The sequence below is a fragment of the Tympanuchus pallidicinctus genome, unplaced genomic scaffold (assembly GCF_026119805.1).
Source record: "Tympanuchus pallidicinctus isolate F22 unplaced genomic scaffold, pur_lepc_1.0 scaffold17, whole genome shotgun sequence".
Classification (NCBI taxonomy): Eukaryota; Metazoa; Chordata; class Aves; order Galliformes; family Phasianidae; genus Tympanuchus; species Tympanuchus pallidicinctus.
Window position 1 is genome coordinate 6,876,560 of NW_026294690.1, and position 26,412 is coordinate 6,902,971.

Consider the following 26,412-nt stretch of genomic DNA (forward strand, 5'->3'; position numbering starts at 1 on the left):
ATGACTTTGTTTCAAGAGCGTTTTTATCTAGTCAGTGTTTCTACAATGTGGTTTTTAAAATCAGATTAATTGTCTGTGATAGACTACTTGCACACAAGAAACTGGGGAAGGCATGGTTTTACCTTACTTTCAGAATCACCTCATAAAGTGGGAGTTTAAAAGCAAAAGGGTAGACATAAAGCATATCAGTTTATTTTCTAATTTATCTCTTCTTTCCATGGCCCACCCTGGTTTATAAAAGCCCACCCTTATATAAAGGATGATTTATGCAGCCATATAGGCTTTGTTTTATTCAGGGACAAACATGTCAAATGTTGCAAAATGAATGGTTTAGCTCTTGCATCACAGCCTCACTAAACAAGCAAGAAAGAAAAGGACAAAAAAACGAGGGTAGTTGCTGTATGATTTATTTCCCCTGTTGGTAGTGTTACCTAACATTGCTGTCTGACTTTCCACTAAAGCCATTAGTGGATTAGGTTTTCACATTTCCTTTCACTGGACCTTAAGAAGGTCAAAAGGAGCAGTTAGTTTTCTTCCTGTCACGCAAAAGTGTACTGTCAGAGCAGTTAATTAGTATTTTCCTTTTCCCTTGCATGACTCAAATTAATTGCCACTGGTCTCAGATTTTTTAATTTTTTAAAAGCAAGTTGTCGAGAAAGTAATGCCAGATTTATGTGCTGATGCACATGTTCACTTCTTCCACTGAAGCCATGGAAATTGAGAGGTCCATACAGCTAAGCTCTTTATTTGATTTAATATGTTTAAAATATTTGATAAGGTTTGCACCATTTTGATACACCAGCTACTTTTTTCACTGCATAGTTTCTGTATTTTAATAAGACAGTTTTTCAAAGCTATTAAAAATTGAGTAAGTCAGATAAATTACTGCATTTTTGATTGCATCCCTCTGCAATTCCATTAGATTTAACGACTCAGATACCTTTAACATAAACTTTAAGGCATCAGTTTGGTACTCTTTCAGCAGCTTTTCTTCCATTGCAAAGACACGGTTTTGGTGAGGAAAGTCTGTTGGAGTTATGAAGTTGTTCTAGAGCCACTGTTATAATAAAATAGGGGAAAAGGTGTCCCTTAGTAAGGTTCCATTCTTCAGAAAATAAATTTCCCCTGGTTTATACCTTGATCCATAGGGTTCTAATGGGCTCTTAGAGCCCTTACCTACTTGCCTTTACTTGGGTGAACTCAAACAGAAGCAGCAAATGGCATGTGTACTCAGATTTATGATTTCTTTCATTCTTGAACTTGTTTTCTGCCATGGTGTCACTAATTGCAGTGTCAGTTGAGCATTCAGAGTGCTTGATGGATTGTCTGCTGTTCGTGATTTCCATGCTGAAGGAAATGATACAAGTAAATTGAGATTTGTGATGTATAAATACCGCCAAAATTGACATTGAGTGGGGAAAGAGAAAGGGGGAAGTGAGTATCCCTGAAAGATATAAAAGACACCTATTATATCAAAGTAATAATTGGTACAAAAGAGAAGAAAATGTCCTGGAGACCGTGTTTGAAACTGATGAGGGCCAGTGTGGAACAGTTACACAGATTTTATTTGGTCACTGAATGCATTTATATTTAACATATAACTATTTTCCATATATTATGTATTTACACCTACTTGTCTAAATTTTTTGGGTACGCTGAACATTTTGTGGATGTATTTGTATTAATTAGTGGAAAGCTGTGTATATATATATGTATATATAATTCTGAATCAGGCATTGAATGTGTAACACTTGCATTCTTTATGTTATTTAAGTTAGCTTTTATGTTTTGTGTTCTTCCAACCATAGCACAAAACTTCTTCTATGATAAAACTACAAAGTTAAATTTTACTTAACCAATCAAAGAATGCAAAAAGTTATGGCAACTGACTTGAAAAGCATGGCTTTGCATACAGATTTTGTAAGTGGAATCTGAATGCCTAATACAGTTTTTCTGTGTGGAAGTGTTAGTTCCTGTAATATACAGCTGTGCTCAATACATTTAAATCTGCTGCTCTGATCTGTTTGCGGTTTTGAAGCATTCATTAATTCTCTTTGCATCCCTGTGTTACTCCGTGACCATCTGCCCCTTTGTGTTTCTGTACTGCCTCTTGTGTACCGCATGTTTCACGTAGATACTGTAGAAATGGAGGAGAATGATGGTTTGGGAGAAATTTTATTTTACACGTAGCCCTTTCTGAAGGTGAGTATTTTCTGGTTATCCATGTCGCTTTTACCCACTGAAGATGATACTCATAAAAACTCAGTGCGTATTTTTAATAGTAGATATGTAAATTAAGAGAAATATTATGAGTAAATATTTAAATTTTTGGAAGGAAGCTGTCTATAGAGTTTTTTTTATCTTCTAAATACTCTCCTGAATAACAAGAACAGAGAGAATTCATAGGCTGAAGGTTGTACAACTGCTTTTTTGTTAGCTTGTCTTTTTCAGAATTCTCCCTTTCTCATACTCTGTATTAGTCACTAGTCTGATTATTCACATCATTCTCAAAGTGAATTCTCAATTGAACAGCTATGTTGGTTTGCAGAGGCTATGCAGAAAAAGGCAGTCTGGAAAAAGATTCCAGTTCAGGCTTCAGAAATTTTACCACATCCAGCTCAGCTTCTAGATCTATTGCAGAAATGGTTACAGAGCCAGCTTTAGAAAAGACCAGAAATAGTTCTGGTTCCAGCAAGTGCATGTGTAAATTCTAGTAGCTCTAGTGATGCACTCCAGGCAGGGGCTGTAGATCCACCTCTCTAAAGGAATTTTTAGGTAAAACCCTCAAAATGACCTTTGTAAAAAACAGCGTCAGGATGGGCTATTGAAAATGTTCCAGAACTTGTAGCTGGAGCTCCAAGAAATTGACTGGACAATCAAAGCTGAGTCCAGCTCTAGAAAAGACCTCAAGATCTGGCTTTAGACCAGGGAAAGGGTTCTAAAGGGCTTCATAGTTGGCAAGATTCATCTCCAGATGAGTGCTCTAGAAATGGCAATTGAACACCTATAGATGTGGTTCTGGGAAAAGGTTCTAGCAATGACTCTTAGTTGCACTTCAACAGAGTGCTCTGTAGAAGCCTAGCTCTAGCCTGAGAACAGACCTGATGAACAACTCCTCCCTAAGCACACTAGAAAAAACTGGACATAGATCCAATACCAGAAATGTACCTGGGGAGAGTTTACTGGGAATCTACACGGCCGCCTGGAACTATTACCTGATCTTTCACAATCTTGAATTCATATAAGATATAGAAACGTGGATCAAAATGCTTACTTGTAGCACTGAAAAGCTGCAAATACATTCCTCAGACTGTTTTCTTTATCTTGGGCTGGCCTGCATTTTGCCAGTTCACATTATGGATTTATAGCTGCCTGTGGTTCTGAATGATTGTTTTAGCTAATGGAAATCACAAGTTGTCATGACATGATTGTGCTCTATTTTGATTGCCAGATCTTTTGAGCTAACAGCAGACAGGGGGTTCAGCCTGTAAGCGACACACAAGAGTACACTTCTTTTTCTTTAAAAAAAAAATCCCTCTGGTTAGGGTCTGAGGACTGGGCAGTGCAGCTTTAGGGCAACTTGATGCTTGATGGGATAGTACAAATTACAACTAAGTAGCTCCTCAGCAATTCTAGTTTGATAAAGAGTAATGGACTTCTTCAGGAGCCTGCTTTTACATGTGGCTTTGTTACTCACTGTGTCGGTATCAGGCATAAATGGGATCTGTATTCTCTGAACTTATTAAATACCAGGCAGAAATTGAGAGCTGAGGGCAGATCTCTGAATATTCCTGGATAAAAGACCTGGGTGTATTGTGACCACCAGAGCAAGAGACTAGGAAGTTAAGTTAGAAATTACAAAGTTAAGGGTTGCCCCGTAAAAGAGGCAGGAATTGAGAGAGACACATCTACCCTGAAAGTACCTTTAAAGGCATGTTGAAAATTTAAATAAAGATGCCTGTAATTCATCATGCATTACTCTGTTTTACTATGAACTGAGGAAATAGTAAATGATAAAACTTATAGCTTATTTATTAAGAGGCATTGCTTTTAATGATGCATGATAATCTATTCTTCAGGATAGACCTTATCGTTAGGGGATGGCTTCTGCTGGCAGCATCTTCTGCTGGCAGCATTAGTATGTCTTGGGGTAGCCATGGGAACAAGTAAGACCTTTCAAACACACTTAATGAATCTCTGTACATTGAATTTATTGCTTTACTAAAGGACACAAAAGCATGAGCTTTGACATGTCCTTGTATATATCTTCCTACATGCAAGTCTTCTAGGTTTCTAAGAGAATGTTAATTTTTTCTATTTCTTTCCCACAGTAATATTTGTAATGTATGTAGTGATTCTGAAAGCTAAGGATATGTACTTATGCATGTCAATCTTGCCAGCAACATCTGTCAATTAATGTAATGTAAAATAAATTGGTACAGAGGAGCTGATACACCTAAGAATTGTCTACAGGGTACACAGAAAAAAATCATTGAAAAAGACATTTGAATAATGATGTACAAAATAGAAAATGGCAGAGAACTGTCAACATAGTCTTACAGCAAAAGGGATATGAACTGGTTTTGACAGGATTCCTTTTGACAGCAGAGGGAAAGCTTAGTAGAAAAAAGACATCTGGATAAAAATTTAACTCCCTCACACAAGCAGGTCTCTTCTCAGGGCAGAATGGGCACATTGAAAGTGCTAATGTAAATACAGTCTGAAATGTCAAAACTCAGTTTTGTTTCTCCATTGCCACTTCTTTCCAATTGTTCCTCATCTTGCTGCTCCTGCAGATGATTCCCCTGCCTCTTTGGCACAATATTCTATACAGTATACATTTTCTCAACTGCTGATTAACTATATAGAAATCACTATAGATAGATAGTAACAGTTTGCATTTTGATGTCACGAACATAATTATCTTTGCTCAAGGAAAATTTCTGGTACGCTTATATTTCTGCAGAAATAATTCTGTGGTATTCAGCCTATGATTTTTTGTTATTTTCAACAGAAGGGGTAATAAGTACAAATGTCTAGTAATTAAAGATGTGATGTCACTTCACCTTTAAAAATATCCCTTTACACCTGGGTTACACAGTAGGCCCGGCAGGAGCTGTTGTCTGTGTCACTGTGCACTTTGAGTTCTCTGATGTGATTCTGCTGATTTGTTGGTTGGTATGGTTACTGCTGCGTGAAATCTCTTCTGAGTCTGGTGGCCAAAACTGTACTTCTGTGAGTACATTTCTGTGACTGTGTGACTCTGTGAATGAACAAGGCTCTAAGACGTCTGGGTGACACTGGCATATAGCGTTCCCACTTTCTGTGTAGCAGACCCTGTGCACATTGTTACGTACTGCAGGGGATGAGTTGTCTCTCTCATTCTGGCTGCATAGGTTTGCAAGGTCAGTAACACAGCCAGCCAAGAGTCATCTTAGTTTACACTTAGAGGTGGAACTTCTTGTTTCCTATCATGACTACCTCAGTGATGCACATGAGATAGAGCAGCACTCATCTTTCCAGGTTTCCATTTCATATCTGCTAGTGTGTCAGATCAGAGTTCAGCCTTTCAATGTTTTTCAATTTATAGTAACTTGGGTGGAGACTGATTAAAATCACATTTTAGTGGGGAGACCCTTATGAATGTTACCACAGTCGCAATATCTCTTTGAATACAATTTTTATCAAGTTGATTAATGAAACAAAGAAAAAAAAAAAAAAACAACACCCAAATTTACACTTTCACATACCAGATCTAGTTCATCTTTATCAAAACAAAAAGAAATATTTATTTTGAAATTAGTCCCTACTGCAGCCATTTGTGAAAACAAATATTTACATTGCTGAGGTCCACTTAACACAATTAATGTACAGCTTCCTAAGCCTGTCATCTTCATAGGCTTCTGGGCTGAGTACTGGGTTGATCAAAGTCAGAGAGGCCAGTTCAGGCCATTGGTCTAATGATGCTTGGATTAATGATGCCCACATGACCAGAAGTTTTTCCTTTCTGCCCTGGAACTAGCCTACACTCTCTGTAGCCATGAAATGATGCACAAGCAGCTCTCTTATTTCTCCTTCCAGGAAAACAGCCAAAATCTGCGTATTTGTCTATATATCCAACTATTTTACTGTCTAAATGTTTTATCAGCAGTGTTAAATAGCAAACGTTTCTCCTCCACCTCACCTCCACAGACTTTTTCAATTAACTTGTTTTTTCGTTTTTTTTTCTTGGAAAAAATACGTTTTCTCTGCTAACAGGATAATCATTTCGTTTCCAGTTCAATTTAATTCCACTCTTACACTTTGTATTTGTGTGAGAAGAGTCACTGGGGATTTTGTCTGACTGCTGTGACTTTTCTAATATGATTGAGAGTGACTTGGCAACTGCATCAGTCAGTTCCTTCAGGACCCTGAGATGCATTGCCATCAGTCCCCATAGACTTATACTCATTCAATCTCATGAGGTGATTTTGGTTTTGCTCCTCTCTTACTTGTGGGAGGGATTTTGTTCCCCCAGCTCCCATCTAGAAGTTCCAGGTTCTGAAAGGCATGAGTCTGGTTGGCTGTGAAGACTGAGGCAAAGATCCCATTCAGTACTTCAACCTTTTCTGTGTCTGTTGTAAGCTTTCCCTTGTCATTTATCATGGGGCACTAATCTACCTGTTGAGTCCATTCTCATTATTTTTCACATCCCTCGCCAAGTTCGGTTCTATCATTGCATTTTTCCCAGGCCACACATCCCTTCTTGCACTGCCCATACGTGCCCTTTTTTCTCACTTTGACCAGTAGGTTCTTGCTGAGCAAGGACACTGCAGACAGTTGGGTTTTTAGAATTAAGTTAAAATTTTTAAACATTGTGGAAATTAAGCACCTCTACATCTCTCTCTACTGATACATTGCCACAGCATTTAACCAAGACTAATGTCTGACTTCTGTGCTGTACTGAAGGGAAAGGTCATAGATAGCTGTGTGTATAAAAACTGTGCTTAATCCTCTGCATGCAGCTATTTTAATATAAAGACAAGGTTAAAGGGGGGCTCAGTCATGGGTGAAGTGCTGTTCAAAGTAGCAGCCTTGCCAACTGTTTCATTTTACAGTGACTCTCATATAATAACGGCAGCTTTCATTTTATTTTACCCACACAAATCACAAATTCCTCGCTCTAATGAAAGATACCAAAGGACAAAACAAGAATAGTGAGCAAAAGCTAGCAAAGATTATTGCTTCAGATTTCATAGTATGCTATGATAGCTCTGTTTTCCAGATGTACTGCTGGTGTAGTCACGGGTACATTGCCCCAATCAGATGTAAAGGACAGCATCCTTCATACACCAGGATGAGCCTAAACCCAGGATCTCATAAACCAGTAATTTCTTATAGGCATGTGACTTGAGCTGTCAAAACAATGAAATCCTTAAAAAATAATAAGAAGAAGGAGAATTAAAGGAGTTATTCCTCGTAGAGTTCTGCTGAGTGCTGTCTCTCACAAGTGTTTTTGTGAAGAGATGGCCTTCAACTCACCGTTGGATGCTTGGCAAATGGTAGCAAATGCAAAGCAAGCTCTGGTGTTCTTCAGCTATGTTAAGGTGCTATCAGATAGAACAGAATGGTCTCCATGTACCAAAACTAAGTTTTGTTGTAGTTCTTAGCTGTATTCGTAGTGTCTGCCTCTCAGATTTTGCAGCTTTATTTCAATTCTTCAGCATAACAAAAATATAACATTCTGAACAATTGCATAGAAAGAGCTTAACTCTTAAATTTACTGATGTCAAAGCAGGAAATTAGTGTTTAGATGATGTTTAGAGAGTGAAAATAAAATAACAGAAAATAGGAAAAGCTAAGAGTATACATCGAAAATTCCAGATACAGAATGTATGTCATGGAACTGAAATAATATTTTCAAAAAATGTAAAACTTTCTATTATTTTTTTGTATTTTGTTAGCATATTGATGATTGTGTTTAATGTGTTCAAATATTTTGCAAGCCTTGCACTTTTGAACACAGGAATTTCATAATATTTTTTTTAAATTTTGAACGAAGACATTTCCAGTGCTTTAAAAAGTTTCCCCTTGAATGCGAGCTAATAAGGGGATATTTTCAAGTGAAAAATCACAGTAAATAAAGGAGTTGTAAATCCATAGTAATAGAAATAGTTATAGCCATTTTCTGAATTTATTTAGCTCTAGTGTAAGATAAATAAGTTAAATCTGAAAAAGCTTAATTTTTAATCTTGAGTTAATACCTTGTTCAAAAGATGGTTATCTGCCCTTCATCAAACAGGCTGGTACTCAGATAAGTAAGAAAATGCTTGATCCTTCTAGCAAACTGAGTTATGCATTTGGAGATTGTGTATCAGCGTATCAGACTGAGCATTTTAAGAGTCAGTGTATGAAGTGCGATGCAAGAGCTTACTTAGTATTTGTCCTGAGACATTCATACCTAAGGGGCTTGTAGATTCATGGGGTGATTCAGGTTGGAACGCTGCTCAGAAGGTCATTTTATGCACTTGCTTCTCAAAGACTAAATTAGTATGAGGTTCATTCCATGATATTTCAGGGAGCGGACCACATCACAAAGCTAAATTGTGCTAAGTCAAATGCTGTCTATTTCTTGAGATGGGAGCAACCAGGCAGAGGATTCAACTCGTGAAGAGAGGTGCAATTCTCATCTGTAAAAACAGAATTTCCAAGATCTACTACAGAGAGTAACAGGGCAAAACATCCAGATTTCAAACAGCACAGGCGTCTCTGCCTAGTGTAATAGAAAGAGAGCTTGTTAGTGATGTTCTGTGAATGAGATTTGGCAGTGAGTATGTATCTTTGGACACGGACAGTGAGCCATAGCTGGAAGAGGAAGGAAGTTTTTTAAGACTAAATGCCAGAATTTCCTTTTTGCTGAAAGTGTTACTCAACTCAGTTCTCTGAAATCACTTTATTCATGCAATCCAGTTTATCTTCTTAGCCATTCGATACAGTTGATCTTTAAAGCTATTTATAAAAGCACATAAACAAATGGTGGTGTATAAACTGTCTTGGATTAATTAAGAATTAAGAATCTTGTTTAATTTTCATTTAAATCATAAGATCTCCGAAAGTTCTGGTGTAGTACAATGAGGATTTGCCATGACTTCTTTGCATCACTGTCTTGTTTTCAAAAAACTTTCCAATCTTCTGTGTGGTTGATGCAGTTCATTATCTATGTCAGTATGTAATTCTGCAGTGTCAAGACCTAGATCAAAATGCCTGGCAAGCTGACAATTAGTTTTGTTTTTTGCTTTATCTGAATTTGATAGGGAATTTTCCAAGGAAAGAGAAAAAGCCAAGGCCCGAGGGGACTTTCAGAAGCTACGTGAAAAGCAGCAGCTTGAAGAAGATCTGAAGGGATATTTAGACTGGATTACACAGGCAGAAGACATTGATCCTGAGAATGATGAAGAGGCTGATGAAGAAGGCAAACGGAACAGTACGTGTTCTTTACTCAGTGCTGATTCTGTGTGGAATGGTTTGATTGCTTTCAGTGAGTTACTGTGGAGAATGCAGCCTAGCTGGTGTTGATCTCTGATTTTAAATTTGCATAAGTTTATTAGCAGAACAATCATGTCTATTAATATATTGATACTTGAAGTTATGGAAAAGAATTTAGAATTTTACAATAGATTTAGAATTTTCCTCTGACCTGTGCATTTACGACTCTTAGCCTGCACTCAGTCTACTCAGATTGAAAAACCTTGCTTTATTTGTATTCTCTAAAAAGTTAGTGCATATAAGCTGCGTACTACTAAGTATCGTCGTAAGTCCTTGATCAAGAAGAATATGTATTTATGTGTAGTTGCATGCAATAGAAGCAACGACTTAAAAAGCTTAAAGTATACAGTCAAAACTCCAGTAGAAAAATAACCTTGTGCTAATAGGATTTTTTTGAGTTTCAAAGTGAGGAAATGACACTCTTGATCATTCTGATATTCAAGAAGACCACTATATTGAATCTTTTCTACTAGAAGTTTTCATATGCAATTAGAAATTGAAAAATTTTGAGGTACCTTAATGGAATGGTAAGAAGTATAATTGTCACTTACTTACAGCATATTAGTGTATATAGTAGTATACAATGGAAACAGTAGTCTATTACCACAATAACTTTCTAGTGCTTCTGATCAGAGTTCCAACATAAAGAAGCAAGTTAGTTTGTGATCTTGCAAAAACTATGAGTTATCATCTTGTTTCTGTATGTGAGAAATTTTAATTAATAGCAGTATTTTAATGTAATAATTTTATATAAAGTATTTTAGTTTCTTAGCTGTGTTTGCATAGTAATAAATAAAAAGAGAGCTTCTAGTGCTGTGCATAAATGAGAGCATGGATGTTGCTGGTATAATACTGAATGTAAGATTAAAGCCCAAATTCCACTCTAGGTATTGATCATAAATAGCACCTTATTGTTTGGTTAATACTCCAGAAAGTATATGTAAGGCAGTGTGTTACAAGTAGTTTGTCAAAGGCAACTCAGAAAAACATTTTTTGTGTTGAAATAATTCATTTTTACTGTACTCCTTTTTTGCACTAGCACTGCTTCTTTGTGAACTGCTCTTGAAAACTATAGTCCTTTCCAGAAGCTTAAATATTGACTGTTGAGGATAAGAGCAACAGTTTTATACTGCAGTAATTTATAAGTGAACATTACAGATAGAAATGTGAAATAGATAGAACATTGCAGATAGAAATGGGTCTTATCTAGGGCAGTGCATAAAAGCCAAAGAGTTCATGGAGTTGACTATATTAGTTATTGTTAGTAATTTTGTTTGGAAGGTATGCATAAAATAGGAGTTTGTCAGGATGCAATCCTTAAACTGAGAAGTGAATAAGTGCATGTTTTACAAAGTAAATATACTGTACAAGTCCACCATACGGGGTTGTGGATGATGTCAACTGTGCTGTGACCTGTGGTCACCACTGACTTGGTTTGCAGGCAAAATTCCTGGGAACTTTTTGCATCCTGTTCCAATGGTCTGCTTGTTAATACACTGCAGAAGAACCTTTTGTTCCAGCATTCTTTAAACAGTTTATAGATCATGTTGGTCTTTCATAAATCAGAAATACTTGTTTGCTCAGTTGTTGGTTTTGAGAGAGTTTTTTTAATCTACATTGTTAACGTAGGCATTCTGGGGTGATTTAAGAGGTGGAAGAGATTTTCAGCGGAACAGTAGGATAGGAGATGTAATTAATTAATTAAATTCCAAGAACTGAATTTCAGATGGTTTCTTCTATTTTAAATATAAAAAAGTCAAAGCCAAGTTAATAACATGCAAAATACCAAAGAATACTAGAAGCCTCATTATCAGCATTGTGAAACTACTGAATACTTTATGTGTTGTATCTTCAAAGCCCTGATACATTGCCTATCAGCTGTCCTTATACCCCTACAAAGCAAACGTTAGCAGTATTCCTTTGACTTCTGAGAAAAGTAGTTGAAATGTAGATCTTCGTAAGTGAATTTACTGTAGGGTGATCAATGCAGCATTGCTCTTCAGTGAATGATGCTTCTTTTGCAGGTGGTCAGCTTTGTATACTTAAGGGATATCTATTTAGTCCCATCAGCTTGATGTCTACTATTCTAGCAGTAGAGCATAAAGAGAGCTGGCAGACCTGATGTGTTTCCTGCTTCTGCAGCTCTGCTGGCACTGTCAATGTTGTTTTGAGGCAAGAGAAGTAAGAGATCAGGGTGGTAAAGGTTTCAGTATACTGGGCCCTTAACTGTGGCTGAGATGTTGTGAACTGCTTCTGGCAAGATACTGATCTTAACATCAGTTTTCCTCCACAAAGCAGACACAGCACACACAATTATCTGGAGTGGTCTCTAAGTTGTACATTCCAGTCACATCTCAAAAATCATTTCTGGTTTGGCTGAGTCATAAAAGGTTCAAAAAATGTTTTGCACAAGTTCGATGTTTTGTTTTACAGTCAACTATTGATCTGAAAGCATTCCTTTGGCACTGAGCAGGCTTGTGCATGTATGTGTTGAGTGGAAATTTCCAGCAAATAGTCTCCTAGCACTCCTCTGGGTTTATGCACGTGTGCTTGAATATGGGGCTGGGGATTTCGTTTTTAGTACCAAATGCTGCAAGATGTAAAGGAGAAAGGTTTTCTCACCTTTACTCCACCTCATACTGTCTTGCATTCAAAAGTGTTCTGCTGCACGTAGCATTGTGTGGCAAGGTGTGATGAAAGAGCGTGAGCTATCTATCCAGTTACTCTAGAGAAAGCTTTTGGGTTTGGAGTATAACGGTAATAATAAGCTACTTGTTTGTGAGCAAGGTGAAATTCAGCTAGCTATCATCAGGTTAATAATATTGAGTAGTCAAGTTAGAAAATAAATGTAGTTCAAATATACCAATGAATGGTATATTGGATATATAGAATGGTCTTTGAAGCAAAAGAGAGAGCTGGGCTCCGGTGTGGGTGGAAGAAGCCACAGAACTACACTGAGTGCCTCTGGACAATCAAGACTGCCACTGATGTTATGGTGATGGAAGATCACCATAATGATCTTCCAGGATGTCCCAGAGTTTTGGGTGTAGGATACAGAAGGTCTCTCCATGGCAGGAAGAGGTGCAGATCTCAAAGGCAGTTAAATCAATAACTACTGGTTTCTTATGTGATCCTGTAAAAATGTTCAGGTTCCTTTGGATTTTAAAAGTCTAACTAGAGTTATTTAGGTTCTAACATAAGTTATTCATGTATGAAAACCATGTATTTGTACTTTTTTCCTCCTGGTGGGCAAGTATTCATTGTGGTTGAAAAAGAGGAAACCTTTTAACTAGTAGAATTGCCATTGTGTCTCTAGGAAAAGACTAGCTGTTACATTTGTATGAGCTAAAAGCTACTTACTCGGAGGTCAGCAAAAAGAATCTCCCATTGACTTCAAAGGAATTCGAATTTAGCTCAAATTCCAAAAATCCTGAAAGGTGAGGTCTGTAGCTCTGATAAGCTTTTCTGTTGGCAGTTTTAATTTGTTTTGTCTAATATTGCTTGTTCTGTATATATGGACACTTTTTTATTTTTTTTGCGTTGCAACTGCTGCCATCTACTGTGTAAATGCTGGGATTACATGTACTTAACGCGAAGGGGTTACACTGGCTGACTTAATGGAAGAAAAGAAGAAAAGAAGACTTAGTTTCTTTGGCCGGTCTTCCAATAAACATGGTAAAACATGTTCGAGTTTGCAGTTGAGCTTTCTCTGCATTTGATGTGGTAACTTTTGAAAGCACATGCTATGTGCATTTTCTGTACCACAGACATATACACCTACAGCATGGAGATACTGGTGCATGCAGTTCTGCTCTTCTAAGTGCATGTTTCTCATAGACTGGTGCTGCAGTGCTCTGCCTTCTTAGAGCATAGTTTTTAATCTGTTTAGATTTTAACTGAAGTGACTTTGAGTGTTTTTATTTAAGTGCAGGCTTTCTTTTTTAAAGATACCATGTACAAAATATGCTTTGAATTCAGGTGTGAAAAAATCCATGACGGTATGTCACAAGCTTTATAATTTACTGCAAGTTTTAAATAGCATGGCTATAATATAATAATATTAGTATTTGCTATTGTAATTCTACTTTTAATGCAGAATCTAGCAACAGGAAAAGAAAACTCTTACTGTATCTGCTCTTGTTTTTGATAGTTTTCTGTAATTTGTGTTTTGTTCATTTTCTCTCTCACCCACAATGGAGGCAGACAAGGGTTCTTATGTGATGCATACTTTCAGATCTGTTCCCTTTTAATACTGGTGAATGTATTGATTTGACATAATCACAGTGATAGCAGTTAGGAGATCTGGTTCCATGTATAATGAATTTTCTGGAGCAGCTGATATCCTTGCTGTCATGAAACGATCACTGTTGTGACTCAGACTGAGGATTGCAAATCTGGTCCTTAACAGAATGTATAAGATTAAGTCAGGGATCGCTAGAACGTTATGGACTCATTTTCAATAAATATTGAATCAGCTTAAACTTATTTACGTACTCATATATGGTAAGACAGATTATTTCATTCTCCTTCCACCGTCATGTAACCAAACCATTTCAACCTATCGGGAATTATTGAGGGCTGACAAAAAAAAAAAAAAAAAAAGCCCACAAAAATGAATGCTGGCAGTACGAAAATTAAACCTGCACTGTGTAAGCAGACACCTCACTACTGTGTCATGTGCAACGTCTTCCTGGCAGCCTCTCTGTAAGCTGAACTTATCCTGAGGTGCTTCACAGAGCAGTGAGAACCTCTTCTTTCTGATGTGCTTTCTTTCCCCTTCTTTCTGTGCTTTACATAAAGTAGATTTAGGGAAATTTGTGATGAATTTTTGATGAATTCTCTTCTGGGATTTTTTTTTGTTCTGATTTCCTTTGTGACCACCTCAAAGACGTGGCATAAAGAATTCAGAAAATCAACATACTGATTTGACAAAGAGTTAGGACAGTATTGAAGGTAATGGAACCATGGAATTATCAGCCAACCAGTTATTGACAGGCACAAGGAGAGCATTCTGCAAAGTTTGCTTTAGAATGTTGCCAGTATAGCACTGTTATTAGCGATCATAAGATTCTCTCCAGTAGCTGTTTTCTTATCCTCATAAATAAAATGTAATAGCTGATACTTGTGACCTAATTTCTCTGTCCTCAGGAAGGTATCAAGCTGCATGCTGTACGGGTTAGCTATACTGCCTAATGCAAGCATTCTTTCCTTAAAAATAAAGGCCAAAAAAAAAAAAAAAAAGACAAATAAAGGAAATCTGCTATCTTGTGTGAGTGCTGGGGTACCAGTTTAAAGAGCTCAAAGCTGGCCCTCAGTGTGCTGTGCCCAGCGCACACCACCCTCTCAAAGATGTGTTCCTGGGACTCTTTCAAGACTTGCCAAGTTGCTTGCATTAGTTAGTGTGAATGTGGTCATGCAGTGGTATTGCTCTTTCCATCTAGCTAAAGGTTTAAAGACTTGTCAGCATTGTTGAGGCTGGACTTACACATGTTGTTTTTCTCAGTACTTCTGTCAAGTTTTTCTGTTGGCAGACAAATTACAAGATAATGGTAGTTGTGTTCTTTCCTCATTTCAGCTGAACAGGTTCTTCTTCTCTTCCCTTTTAGTAACACAGCACCTGCAAGTCACTAATGAAGCTACAGCAGTACCCTCTTTGAAATGAAGGGTGACATCCTGGCTACAGAACTGAAAATAGGAGCAAAGATTTTTGTCTTTGAAATTTGTTTTTCTTAATGTTCAAAAAGGGCTGATATCATTGGGTAGACATGGGTTCAAATTACTTTATTTGTAATACTAATATTACTATTACTTAATAGTATTTAATTAAGTCATTAATTAATTAATAATACTAATATTACTATTACTTTATCCATTTTTTAAAAATTATTTGTCATGTATTCAAAATGAATAGCATTTGTGTGATACTGAGTGACTGGATTCTGGGTAGTACTCGTGGATGACAGAAGGGTTGGTGTATTGGACATGAGCGTGAGAAGCAGTCTCATGTGTTGCCTACGTAAAACTTACTGCAAATGTGAGCCTAGCTCTGTTTTTATAGAGCAGCTCTTAATAACAGTGTTTGAAATGAGACTTCTGCACTCTTACATGTGCAGTTGCCCTTCACAAGTGCTAAAATGTTCACTTGGTGGCTTTCAGGTTGTGTTTCCTAACAGCATGATGTCACACAGCAAAAGACAGCTATTTCTTTACTAGACAGAGAAACTCCTTCCATTTATTACAAAAGATGTTGGCATTTTTAAGTAATAACTCTTCATTCTGAAGGTCTGAGACAGTGCTTGAAATAGTTTTGTCTTTTTTTTTTTCTTAAAACATTGGCAATATTAATTATTCAATTTGGATACCTGTGAAGATTACCTGCTTTAGTTTTGAATGAAATTCCTTTTAACTCCATGACTGAAAACTGTGAAGTTGATACAGGACTAGCAGGGTTCATTTTTAACTTTCAGTTATATAATGCTAGAATTGAGGCACTTGCAGGTGCTGACAAGGGATTTTTTTGTATATCACAAATTAATATTTAGAAAGAATAACCAAAACAGAAGAACCTTGTGAGAAAAGTTTTGCTGTGCTTACTGCTTGAAGTGCCTTGTTTTATTCAAACACCTGCATGGATATCTTGTATTTTCCTTTGTTATGCCAAGTCTGTGTTAGCATTTCATACTGTAGTTACTTAAATTTGTGGGGGCAGGTTTTCAGCTTTTGCTGCATAGAGCAGTCAGTCTCTCAAGTATAGAACTGATGAGCACGTAAACCTACCTGTGACCACTAGCATGTATCTCTAGGTCAGTACTGAGGCAATATAGAGGCTATGGAGAAACACTTTCAGCTCTCATTTTGTACCTGATTTGTATACAGAACAGTAAATTCAGTGCTTGATTCTCACTTACATTAATGTGTTAAATAAAGCCCACTTCAAGCCTCTTTTAAGCTACCAAAATAGTGGGAGATCCAGAACAGAAAGAGGCAGTGTAGCTCTTCTGCCTTCATTACTCAGTCTACAGACACATTCTTTGGAATATATGTATCCCAAATATATTTATCCCAAAAGCAACAAATTATCAGGAGGCACAACCCAGAATACCCAGCTATTATTTTATGCTTTTTTTCTTGCCATTCTACGGTAATTTCCACCCTCTCTCTTTTTTCTTACTCGGTATGGTATTTCTACTATATAAGCCAGAAACATTAATTTGACATTTATCCTGTTCCTGAGTTTTTCCTTCAGTGTTTGCTTTGCACAGAGATACTGTTTCCCCCTAGGAGAACAGGAAGTACTTCAGGAGAACTTCAGTTGTTCATCTTTTCCTAACACTTATTGTACATTAGTAGAAGTAAATGGTGGTGAACAATTGGCAAGTGAGCTTTGTCTGATAAATCATTAGCTGTAATTGCTAACTCTGATACCTGCTTGAGTGAGGATTGGACCAGGTGACCTCCAGAGATCCCTTCGAACCTCAATTGCTCTGTGATCCTCCACATGTGTGGTAATTAACTGATGTGGTACAAATGTAACGGCCCCCTTTCTGCTAGCATCCCTTCTAGTACCCAGTCTGACATTCCTAATACTCCTTCCTGACTTCTCATATGATATTTGTGGTCACAGTTGATTTTTAATGTCTTGCTTTGATAATTCCATAATAAAATGAAAATCATAGACTGGCCAGCATGATCAAGGTGCAAGTCACTATTTTCAGAGGAACTGTGGCATTTCTTGGAATTAGCAATGTGTTAGCAAGAGTTCAGCTGATAATCACCTCCAAAGTGGTAACAGGACACTTAAAAGGTCACAGAATCTAGCACTGGGTTTATTCATTAGTTACTGTTCTCTTTGTTCCACATTTTATCTACATTGCATTCTGTAGTGCTTTTATGCAGTTGTGACGAATAACTGAAACAAAAGAAGAAGTTGCAATACTACCTGGTATTCTTTGTGCTTTCTTTTACTATATGTGAAGGACTGATGAAGTGTCTGTTTAACTTCATCTGCTGTTCCTCAGTCCTTCTGAGTTCTCATTAGATCTGCAAAATATGGAGGTATTCTTGCCATAGAGCAGGAGGTCAGATGCTGCGTAATGCCCTGCTTGGCTATCAATCTAAAACAATTGCTGTCTCCTAACAGCAAGCATGCCCACCAGTGAAACTGAGTCAGTGAACACAGAGAATGTGAGTGGAGAAGGAGAGAACTCAGCATGCTGTGGGAGCTTATGGTGAGTACACATTGATGGTTCAGCCATCAATATTCTACACCATCAGATGATTTACTTAGGTTTAAATGATTTCCTTTATTTCACTTAGAATATTTGTAGAGTTTTTAGAATGGTATTACAGAAAATAAATAACAGATAGTAACATTTTAGCATTCACAAAGCATTTTGGGAAGATTATTGTTATGTATATGTAATTTCAGTTTATTGATTTGAAAAATTCCATCATTCCAAAGAGATTGAACTTGTGTTAGCTAATTTTTCTGCACTCTTAAAATTTTATTTTTCTTTTCTTTTAGTCAAACCATCTCAAAATCCAAGTTCAGGTCAGTATTTTCCTCTCTTTTTTAATTAGTTTATTTTCTTGATACACTTTATACATCATTAAGGTCTAATATGCTTATTCTTTATTTATTGTACTTTAAATTTTACTGTTTGAAAATGCCAAATCTTGATCTAATTTTCAGTCTTCTGGCCTGATTCTCACTCCAGCCTCAAGAATGTTGTTCTGCAATAGAATTACTCTGTGTCTCAGGGCAAAGTAAAATCAAGACATAATTTGTCAGCAGCATTTGTTTGACTATGAACTTTTTTGCTTTTGGATAAAATTAGAAAATACTTTTAATTGTATGCCTTACCTGCCGTGTCGCATGTGAAATCTGAAGTTAGTCTTTGGAAACACATTTCTGATGAGTCAGATGGGAACTTGGTTAAGGGTAGTATATCCTAGAAAGTTATAGCAATTACCTGCCAGTTTATATCAAGCACATGTTATTCTAACATATATATGCATATGTGAATATGATCTATTTGTAATCTTCCAGGTGGATTTGAGATATTTTGGTACTAGAGCTGCTGCTTTTCTATTCTAGTAGTGAAAGCAATGGTTCCTGCACAGATTTTAGTGCCCAAAATTTATCTTAAGCATCAGTCTTTACATCTCTGTGAGCTAACTAGTGAAAACACAAGGTACTCCTAATTCAAAGATACAAGAATTACACATGTGGTTTGAACAAAAGAGTACAGTTTAAAAAGTGTCATGTTATTCTGAAACACCACAGATAAAAAATAATCTGAAACTGAATATTGCTAGTTTTATATAGATCTACTAGCAATATAGAAAATATAAATTGATTGCAGATAACCAAGCTAAACTTAATAGGCTGTGGTGACTGACTTGATGGGATACTGAGTTCAGTCATGGTGCGAGTCTTGACTTGCCATTTCAAGTTGGTTTCACATTTGTAACTGGGACCTAATGACCACCTAAACACGAATATTTGAGCAAACAAAAGTGATATTCAGAACATATTTGTGAGAATAATGGTTTTCTTATGAATAGTTATGAAGAAAAAGCAATACATTATTTAATGAGAACATAAATGCTGAATAATTTGGTTTGTTGTAACAAACTGTATCAATTGAAATTGTCCTTTGTGGTTTGAATACTTATACAACTGCTATATTTTGTGAAAAATGCTTCATAATTTCATAAGACAGTATTATGTCGTTGCAAATTTATGCAAATGAATTTTTTCTTCTAAATAAAAGGCTACGTTTCAATTATTCCCCTATCATGATGTTAGTGCTTTGTAACTGCGAGGAATGGTTACTAAAAAATAGAAGACTATGAGAGAAATTCATATAATGTATTTTCTGATTTTGTATATTCCCAAGTTCTTTTGACACAGCAAACCATCTACTTATTATTTCTACTTATTTCTTCAGTTATTCTGATCTACTGAAAGTAGACCATTACTGTTTTTCCCCTTTTTGAATTTTTGCTTCATTTCTTTATTTTTTTAAATATGCTCATGTCATTCAAGCACTCGTACAAGTGCGTGCCATTGCACACTCTTCAGGAGCATAATCATGTGTGTCCCATTTAGTTGGAGCATTTTGTCACTGATTTCACAGGCCCTGGGGAAGAAAAGTCCCATTGGCTTTAGAGAGCGATGACTCACAGACAGTGAGGCTGCTCTGGGCTCGTATGAGTAGAGAGATTCAAACAATATTATCTTTATCACATTTGCTTAAAAGATTGTTCTGTAAGTCTAAGAAAAGCTGTTCTGCCTACCTGGTAAGTGAGCCCTCCCATTGCTGGCTGTGGACTCTTGAGCCAAGGACTGGCAAGAAAAGAGTGTTCTTGAAGGCAGTGTAGCTTTAGGTCAGGACAGGGTATAGTTTCTTTAAAGAGTTAAAATACTGCAGAGGTCTGAAATATCTTTCTACCAATCAAAACATGTATTTATTTCCAGTGCTACAAGTTTAAGGTATGCAAAGAAAATGTTAATGTCTGAATGCATTGACAACTCAAATGTTTTTATGGCAGCATATTGTATGTAGATTCTGTTTACTGAGAGAAATTTAAAGCATTTCTAACTTTACATATAGTCAATACGTTATCTCCTAATTCAGGCACTGGACGTGATAACCAGTGTACCTAGTTATATGTAACAAATTTAAAAAGCTGTTTAGTGTCATTTTTATTCCTGTCTGCCTAGTTTAATTTAAAGCCTACGTTTTGAGATTAAATTAATCTCAATTCTATTTCTTTTGCTTTATGGACTTTTCTTTACTACTATTAATTTTATGGGGCCTGGGAAGACAGGTTACTTGATTGCCTTGTTACTCAATGAAGTATTGAATCCAATTTAATATAATTGTCATTCCCGAAGATGTGGTTTACTTTTAAAAACACTCAACAAAATCTAAAAGAGGAATAAGAAACTAGCACTCCCTAATCTGCAACTGATAATAATTTGCACAAGTAACTGAATTACTTTATGTTTTATGTCAGTGCACCTACTCACATGTGTATACTTGCAGTATACTTCTTCAGAAATGAAACCCTCCTTAAGTTGGCATGCATTTTCTGTATAATAAAAATTTCCTTTTATTTGAACTTTCAGTCGGCGCTGGCGTCGCTGGAATCGATTTAATCGAAGAAAATGTAGAGCTGCAGTAAAATCTGTCACATTTTATTGGCTTGTTATTGTCTTGGTCTTTCTGAACACATTAACTATCTCATCAGAACATTATAACCAACCTGACTGGCTGACCCAGATCCAAGGTACAGGCAAAAATTATTTGTCCTGTTTGTAACTGTGGATACTTGCATTCTGTATATCCTTCATATTTTGTCATTTTGTTTGTTGCTGTCCGGACGATATTCAGCCCACCCAAAAGGCAATACAAGAAATGATTGACTGTATTAGATTTCCATTTCCATAACATAGCTGAATTGCATACCAGCAAAAGAATGGACAATACTAAATTGCAAATACCTGTACTTTTGTTGTTAAATCATGAAAGGTGAGGAAGAAAATGGTAATTGGCACAGCACACTATGAGCTGCGTTGTTCAATTTTTGGTGTGGACTCAAGTTGTGAGTTGAGCAGCCATGAACTACCCAACATGCTGGAAAAACAAATAGTACTTAGGTTGGCAAGAAGGTTGGCATCCTTGTGTAACTGATGTTACGTTAAGCAACAAATACTGTCCAAAGGAAAAAAAAAAAAAAAAAAAAGAGTGAAATTAATGAAACCATTCAGTTCTTCCTTTTTAAGCAATAGGCATTATAGAAAGTATAATATTAAGATGTTAAAATGAAAATGGAAGCTATGAGACAACTCAGAAATATCATGCTTTTTTTTTTTTTTTTTTTTTTTAATATTTTGTTCCAGATATCGCAAATAAAGTTCTTCTGGCTTTGTTCACCTGTGAAATGTTAGTAAAGATGTACAGCTTGGGTCTACAGGCTTATTTTGTTTCTCTTTTTAACCGCTTTGATTGCTTCGTTGTTTGTGGTGGCATTGTTGAAACCATTTTGGTGGAGTTGGAAATTATGTCACCCCTTGGAATTTCAGTGTTTCGCTGTGTTCGTCTCCTGCGTATTTTTAAAGTAACAAGGTAAGATTAACTAATACTGCTAACTTTAGGGATAGCTGAAGGGTGATCAGCAATTCTTTTGTAATACTTCATCATGCACTGCTCTTTTACTGTTCTTTTGGTTGTTTTTTTTTTTTTGGTTGGTTGGTTTTGTTATGGTTTTTTTTTCTTTTTTTTTGTTTGTTTTTTGGTGTGTGTTAACACACGCATTTTAATTTATAGGCACTGGGCATCCCTGAGCAACTTGGTAGCATCCTTGTTAAACTCAATGAAGTCCATTGCTTCACTGTTGCTTCTGCTTTTCCTCTTCATCATAATCTTCTCGTTGCTTGGAATGCAGCTGTTTGGAGGCAAATTTAATTTTGATGAAACTCAAACAAAACGGAGCACCTTCGATAATTTTCCACAAGCTCTTTTAACTGTATTCCAGGTAACTGTCTTTCATCCCCTATGAAACATTTTATCTTTGATGATCAGCAGAACTGTTTAAGTGATCATGTTGCCTGAAAGCAAAATCACAAATACTATTTATTCAGTTTACTTCAAGTAGCATTCTGCTCTTGAATTCAGTACTCTGGTAATTCTGCACCATTTGTACCATTTGTTTCATGTCTTATTTGATCTATCTATGGAGAATAGCTATCATATTACTTCACAAAATTAAATCTCTTTTGTCCATCAAATTTACACTTAGAAAAAGAGGTGGCACGTTGTCTTATTTTTATTAATTTGTTTCCTTTAACTTCATTAACTATATAAAAGTTCAGCTTTTCCCTATGGAAAAATTGAGATGCATTGTTAGAGGGCATATTTGCATATAGGTTTATATCAGTTACTACGATATAGAAATAATCTTAAAGAGATACTACCAGGTTTATTACAATTCTAAAGATTAGAGATCAGGCTAATCAGTTCCATCTTTCTAACCATTTCCATGTTCAGCTTTGCAGACGTTGCGCATTACCACAGTGTTTGGTTTCAGACATTGTAGGTGGATGTTTAAGGCAGGCACTGTAAGACTCAACACTGTATCTGCTTCCTACCTCCTCACTAGTAGTTTTTGTATACAGAAAGTTAGCTTTATTGTGTATTTTGAGCACAGGAAACATAGTTTTCTATTGTTCTTTTTGATGATGAGTTACTAATAATATATTTGCTTCTCAGATTCTAACAGGTGAAGACTGGAATGCTGTTATGTATGATGGCATAATGGCGTATGGTGGTCCATCATCTTCAGGCATGATAGTCTGCATATATTTCATTATCCTCTTCATCTGCGGTAACTGTATCCTTTGTGCTTCATGGAAACATCTCCAAATAGAACTGTGTGCCAGGGTGTAACCATGCCAGGGGCACAAGCAAGATTTCTCCAGAAAAGAGTAAGTTGCAATGGATGTGCATGCTCATTCTGCGCATGCTCAGTCCTTTGAATTGACTTTATAGAGCAATTCTCTTTTTTACATTTCCTGATGAATGAGATTCCAGGGATATCTAAGTGCATCTCCAACCACCACAGTGGCAGGAACAAGAAAAAAATAAATTTCATTCTTCCTTCAATGGAAAAACAACCTTATTCTACCTGCTTGTCTCTATTTGACATCTCTCCTTCTCAGAATGAATGGATGTAGTTTGATCTCTATGACAGTAATTTCCTGTTCATCCTTTTGATGCTTTGTATAGATCTGTTAGGTCTGACACACACCGACAATGGAGCCAGTGATCCACTGTATACTACAAAGACCAGATGAGAGAAATTGACAAGGAGAAATATTGAGTCAGCTAGGATTAAGTCTTCTGAAGCATTCCCCTTCCCTGGCTTCAGTATGATGGAATAATCCCTTGGTCCCATACAGCAACAGAAACTAGTGTCATTCTCCTAAATTCTTAAAAGGTCAGGAGATAATAAAAAGGCAAAAACATTCTATTTTCTGTACTACACTGTGCTTATATGGGTATTTGTGCGTAACTGATACAGACTGAAGTACAAAATTTGATATAGAGTTTTATAGACACAGAAAACAGAGCATTATAGAAATAAATTTTTCAAAATGCCCAAACATTCTTGACTTTCAAAATACAATGTTTTGTATTTGAAGCATGCTCAGGCTAACATGAAGTTTCATTTTATTTAAAACCAAACAAACAGCATGTGTCCCATTATTTTAAAATCAGTGATCCTGCTGGATCTTGGCTGGTTTTACACTGAGTATTATTCTAGTCTGTTAAGTGAGTGTTGTTTGCACTACATTCCAACGTCACCCGTCTCTATACTTAAGGTTGGGAACATGGGATTTATCTCTCTCGCATTGTCAGCGTTTATACTGATAATACTGATAAACAAAGTGTTGTAAGGCATAATGTCCTTAAAATGATTTGAAATAGATATCTTACTAAATGTCTTCTTGGCCATTGCTGTGGATAACTTGGCAGATGCTGAAAGTCTAAATACTGCCCAGAAAGAAGAAGCAGAAGAAAAGGAAAGGAAAAAGAATGCAAGGTAAAACAGCTCAGGCATGATGAATGAGCAAGAGAAGGGAGGAGGAGAGAAATAAGTTTTTTCCTGTAATTCTTTCTTGCATAAATGGCCTCACTATTTGCAACATTTATTGGACCTGGGAAACAAAGGACAGCATTTACTTTGACTTTGAAGTAAGACCCAGTTAGAATGATTTGAGATAAAAGTTGGCTAGTGATTGGGAAAATAGGATGACCTAAGGAGAGGATGATAAGCCAACTGATGTTTAAACAACACAATGGTAGGATTTATTGTACAATTAGAACAGGAATGTATCTGTTCTTGCCAGAGAAAAAGACCATTTGGAATCATTTCTGTAAGCCTTATCCAGGCAATAAGACCTTTCCACTAGATTAGTACTGCTTGTTGAAATCAGTGCAAGTTATTTGAGTCCAAGAGCACATTTTATCCATCTTGAAAGGAGTAATGATCATGCATTGAAGTTTTTAGTGATTAACTTCTGCAGTTAAATTCAAAATGGTAATGTTTGAAATGGATCAAATGTGTTCAAATGCAGTAGATTTTATTACTTTGATGACTGCTTCTGTGCAACTCACTTTAAATATCACTTAAATTTTTGGCTGTATGTTTTTATGTATACTCAACTTTTAAAAGTATGCTTACAATTCATTTTAAATCTCCTGTCCTTATATGATTTGCATTGTAATTGTTTTTTGCTTGTTTGTATTTTCTAGAAAAGAGAGTCTGGAAAATAAAAAAAGTGAGAAGTCAGAAGGTGACCAAAAGAAACCCAAGGATAGTAAGGTGTTTATTTTTTAAAATATATCTTTTTAGGAAGGAATTATTTTTCTGGCCTGCTATTCTTTATGTGATTTCTTTTATGAAATCATCATCAGTACATTTTTTTCCAGAGAAAGGAACCAGTTCTGATGCTTGGCATCTTTGCAGAATCTGTCAGCCCAGAAAATGCTTTTGATTTTAATATCCAAAGAAGAGAAGGTCAAATTTGTCATTCCTGTAGGATCTCTGAATGTATTTTGCTTGGTAAATCCAGTGGAAGAAATTAGTAGAAGATGAATTCTTAGTTGAATTTTCAATCATTACTAGTGATTTTTACCAAACCTGTTGGTCATATTGTGATTGTAATTTGCACAGCTAAAAGAATATGGATATTATAGAAAAAATACATTTTAAATATATATATTAAAATGTCAGTTCTGCTCTCTTCTCAGGGTTATCCCATCTTAAAAAAATCAGTCTAAATATGGGCATGACTTTCTTGACTTCAGAGTCTTACTTGTTCTGCCTTCTGTTAAACTCTGTATGCAAAGCTCTACTGAAAACTATTTTCTCCTCTTTCATGGCCATAGGTGACAATTGCTGAATATGGAGAAGGAGAGGATGAAGATAAAGATCCTTATCCACCCTGTGATGTACCAGGTATGTGAATACCAGTCCAAAGACAAAAACATTTAAATTTGTTAGCTAAAATATCATAGTCTGCTCTCTCTGAACACTGAATCAGCTCCTTTGAAGTCCATGAGACTGCACTCTGTTATCAGTGGATAAATGGGCGTCTAAGTTGCTAAGTACAACATTTTTCTTTAGGTCTCTTAAGAGTATAAACATAAGGGCTAATACTGTGAGCCTGAAGGCTCTTGTGCTAATAGTAACCTGGATGTGAAGGCTAATTCTAAAATGTTTGGCAGTAAAAAGACTTCCCAGGGCTGAAGGTGTTCAGTCACTATTATCTCAGTATCTTCCAGTCCAGCAAGCACCTCTATCTAAAAATCTATTCTGATTGTTTCAAAAAAATTAATCCTTTTTATTTTTAGTAAAACAAATGTTTAATTTATAGTAGGTGAAGATGAAGAAGATGAGGAGGATGAACCTGAGGTACCAGCAGGCCCACGTCCCCGTAGAATATCAGAACTAAATATGAAGGAGAAGATAACACCGATCCCTGAAGGGAGTGCCTTCTTCATTTTCAGCAGCACCAATCCGTAAATATCATTCTGGAATATTCTCCTTTAGCTCCTCCAGTGGTGAAGGAGTAGATCTCCCTGCACTGAGTGTACAGATAGAACAGCAATATCTGCAGCAAGACAGGAATTGGTTTCTAAGTGACTTAATAAATAAAAACAATTTGTTAAATACATTGATTTGCTTCCCATTATCAAAGATTATAGCATTTTTAATGTATTGACTATGAACTCTGCATAGGTCTGAAAAGTATCTTTTAATGTCTACTAGCCAGCTGTTCTCTTAGTCACTGGATATAAAAGATCTGAATGT

The 26,412-nt window shown here is 36.3% G+C and overlaps 1 protein-coding gene across 7 annotated transcripts in view; it reads left to right on the top strand.

Moving 5' to 3' along the window:
* The window catches only part of CACNA1D (calcium voltage-gated channel subunit alpha1 D), a 166,388-nt gene that overhangs the window by 80,732 nt on the left and 59,244 nt on the right, over positions 1–26,412 (top strand). For all 7 annotated transcript variants that reach the window (XM_052678862.1, XM_052678858.1, XM_052678857.1 and 4 more), the window contains exons 9-19: positions 9,294–9,463; positions 17,666–17,753; positions 18,050–18,076; positions 20,663–20,823; positions 21,437–21,662; positions 21,864–22,071; positions 22,806–22,926; positions 24,024–24,138; positions 24,852–24,921; positions 25,488–25,557; positions 25,976–26,120. In XM_052678862.1, the coding sequence (XP_052534822.1) occupies positions 9,294–9,463; positions 17,666–17,753; positions 18,050–18,076; positions 20,663–20,823; positions 21,437–21,662; positions 21,864–22,071; positions 22,806–22,926; positions 24,024–24,138; positions 24,852–24,921; positions 25,488–25,557; positions 25,976–26,120 (1,401 nt within the window). The remainder of the gene's footprint in view (positions 1–9,293; positions 9,464–17,665; positions 17,754–18,049; positions 18,077–20,662; positions 20,824–21,436; positions 21,663–21,863; positions 22,072–22,805; positions 22,927–24,023; positions 24,139–24,851; positions 24,922–25,487; positions 25,558–25,975; positions 26,121–26,412) is intronic.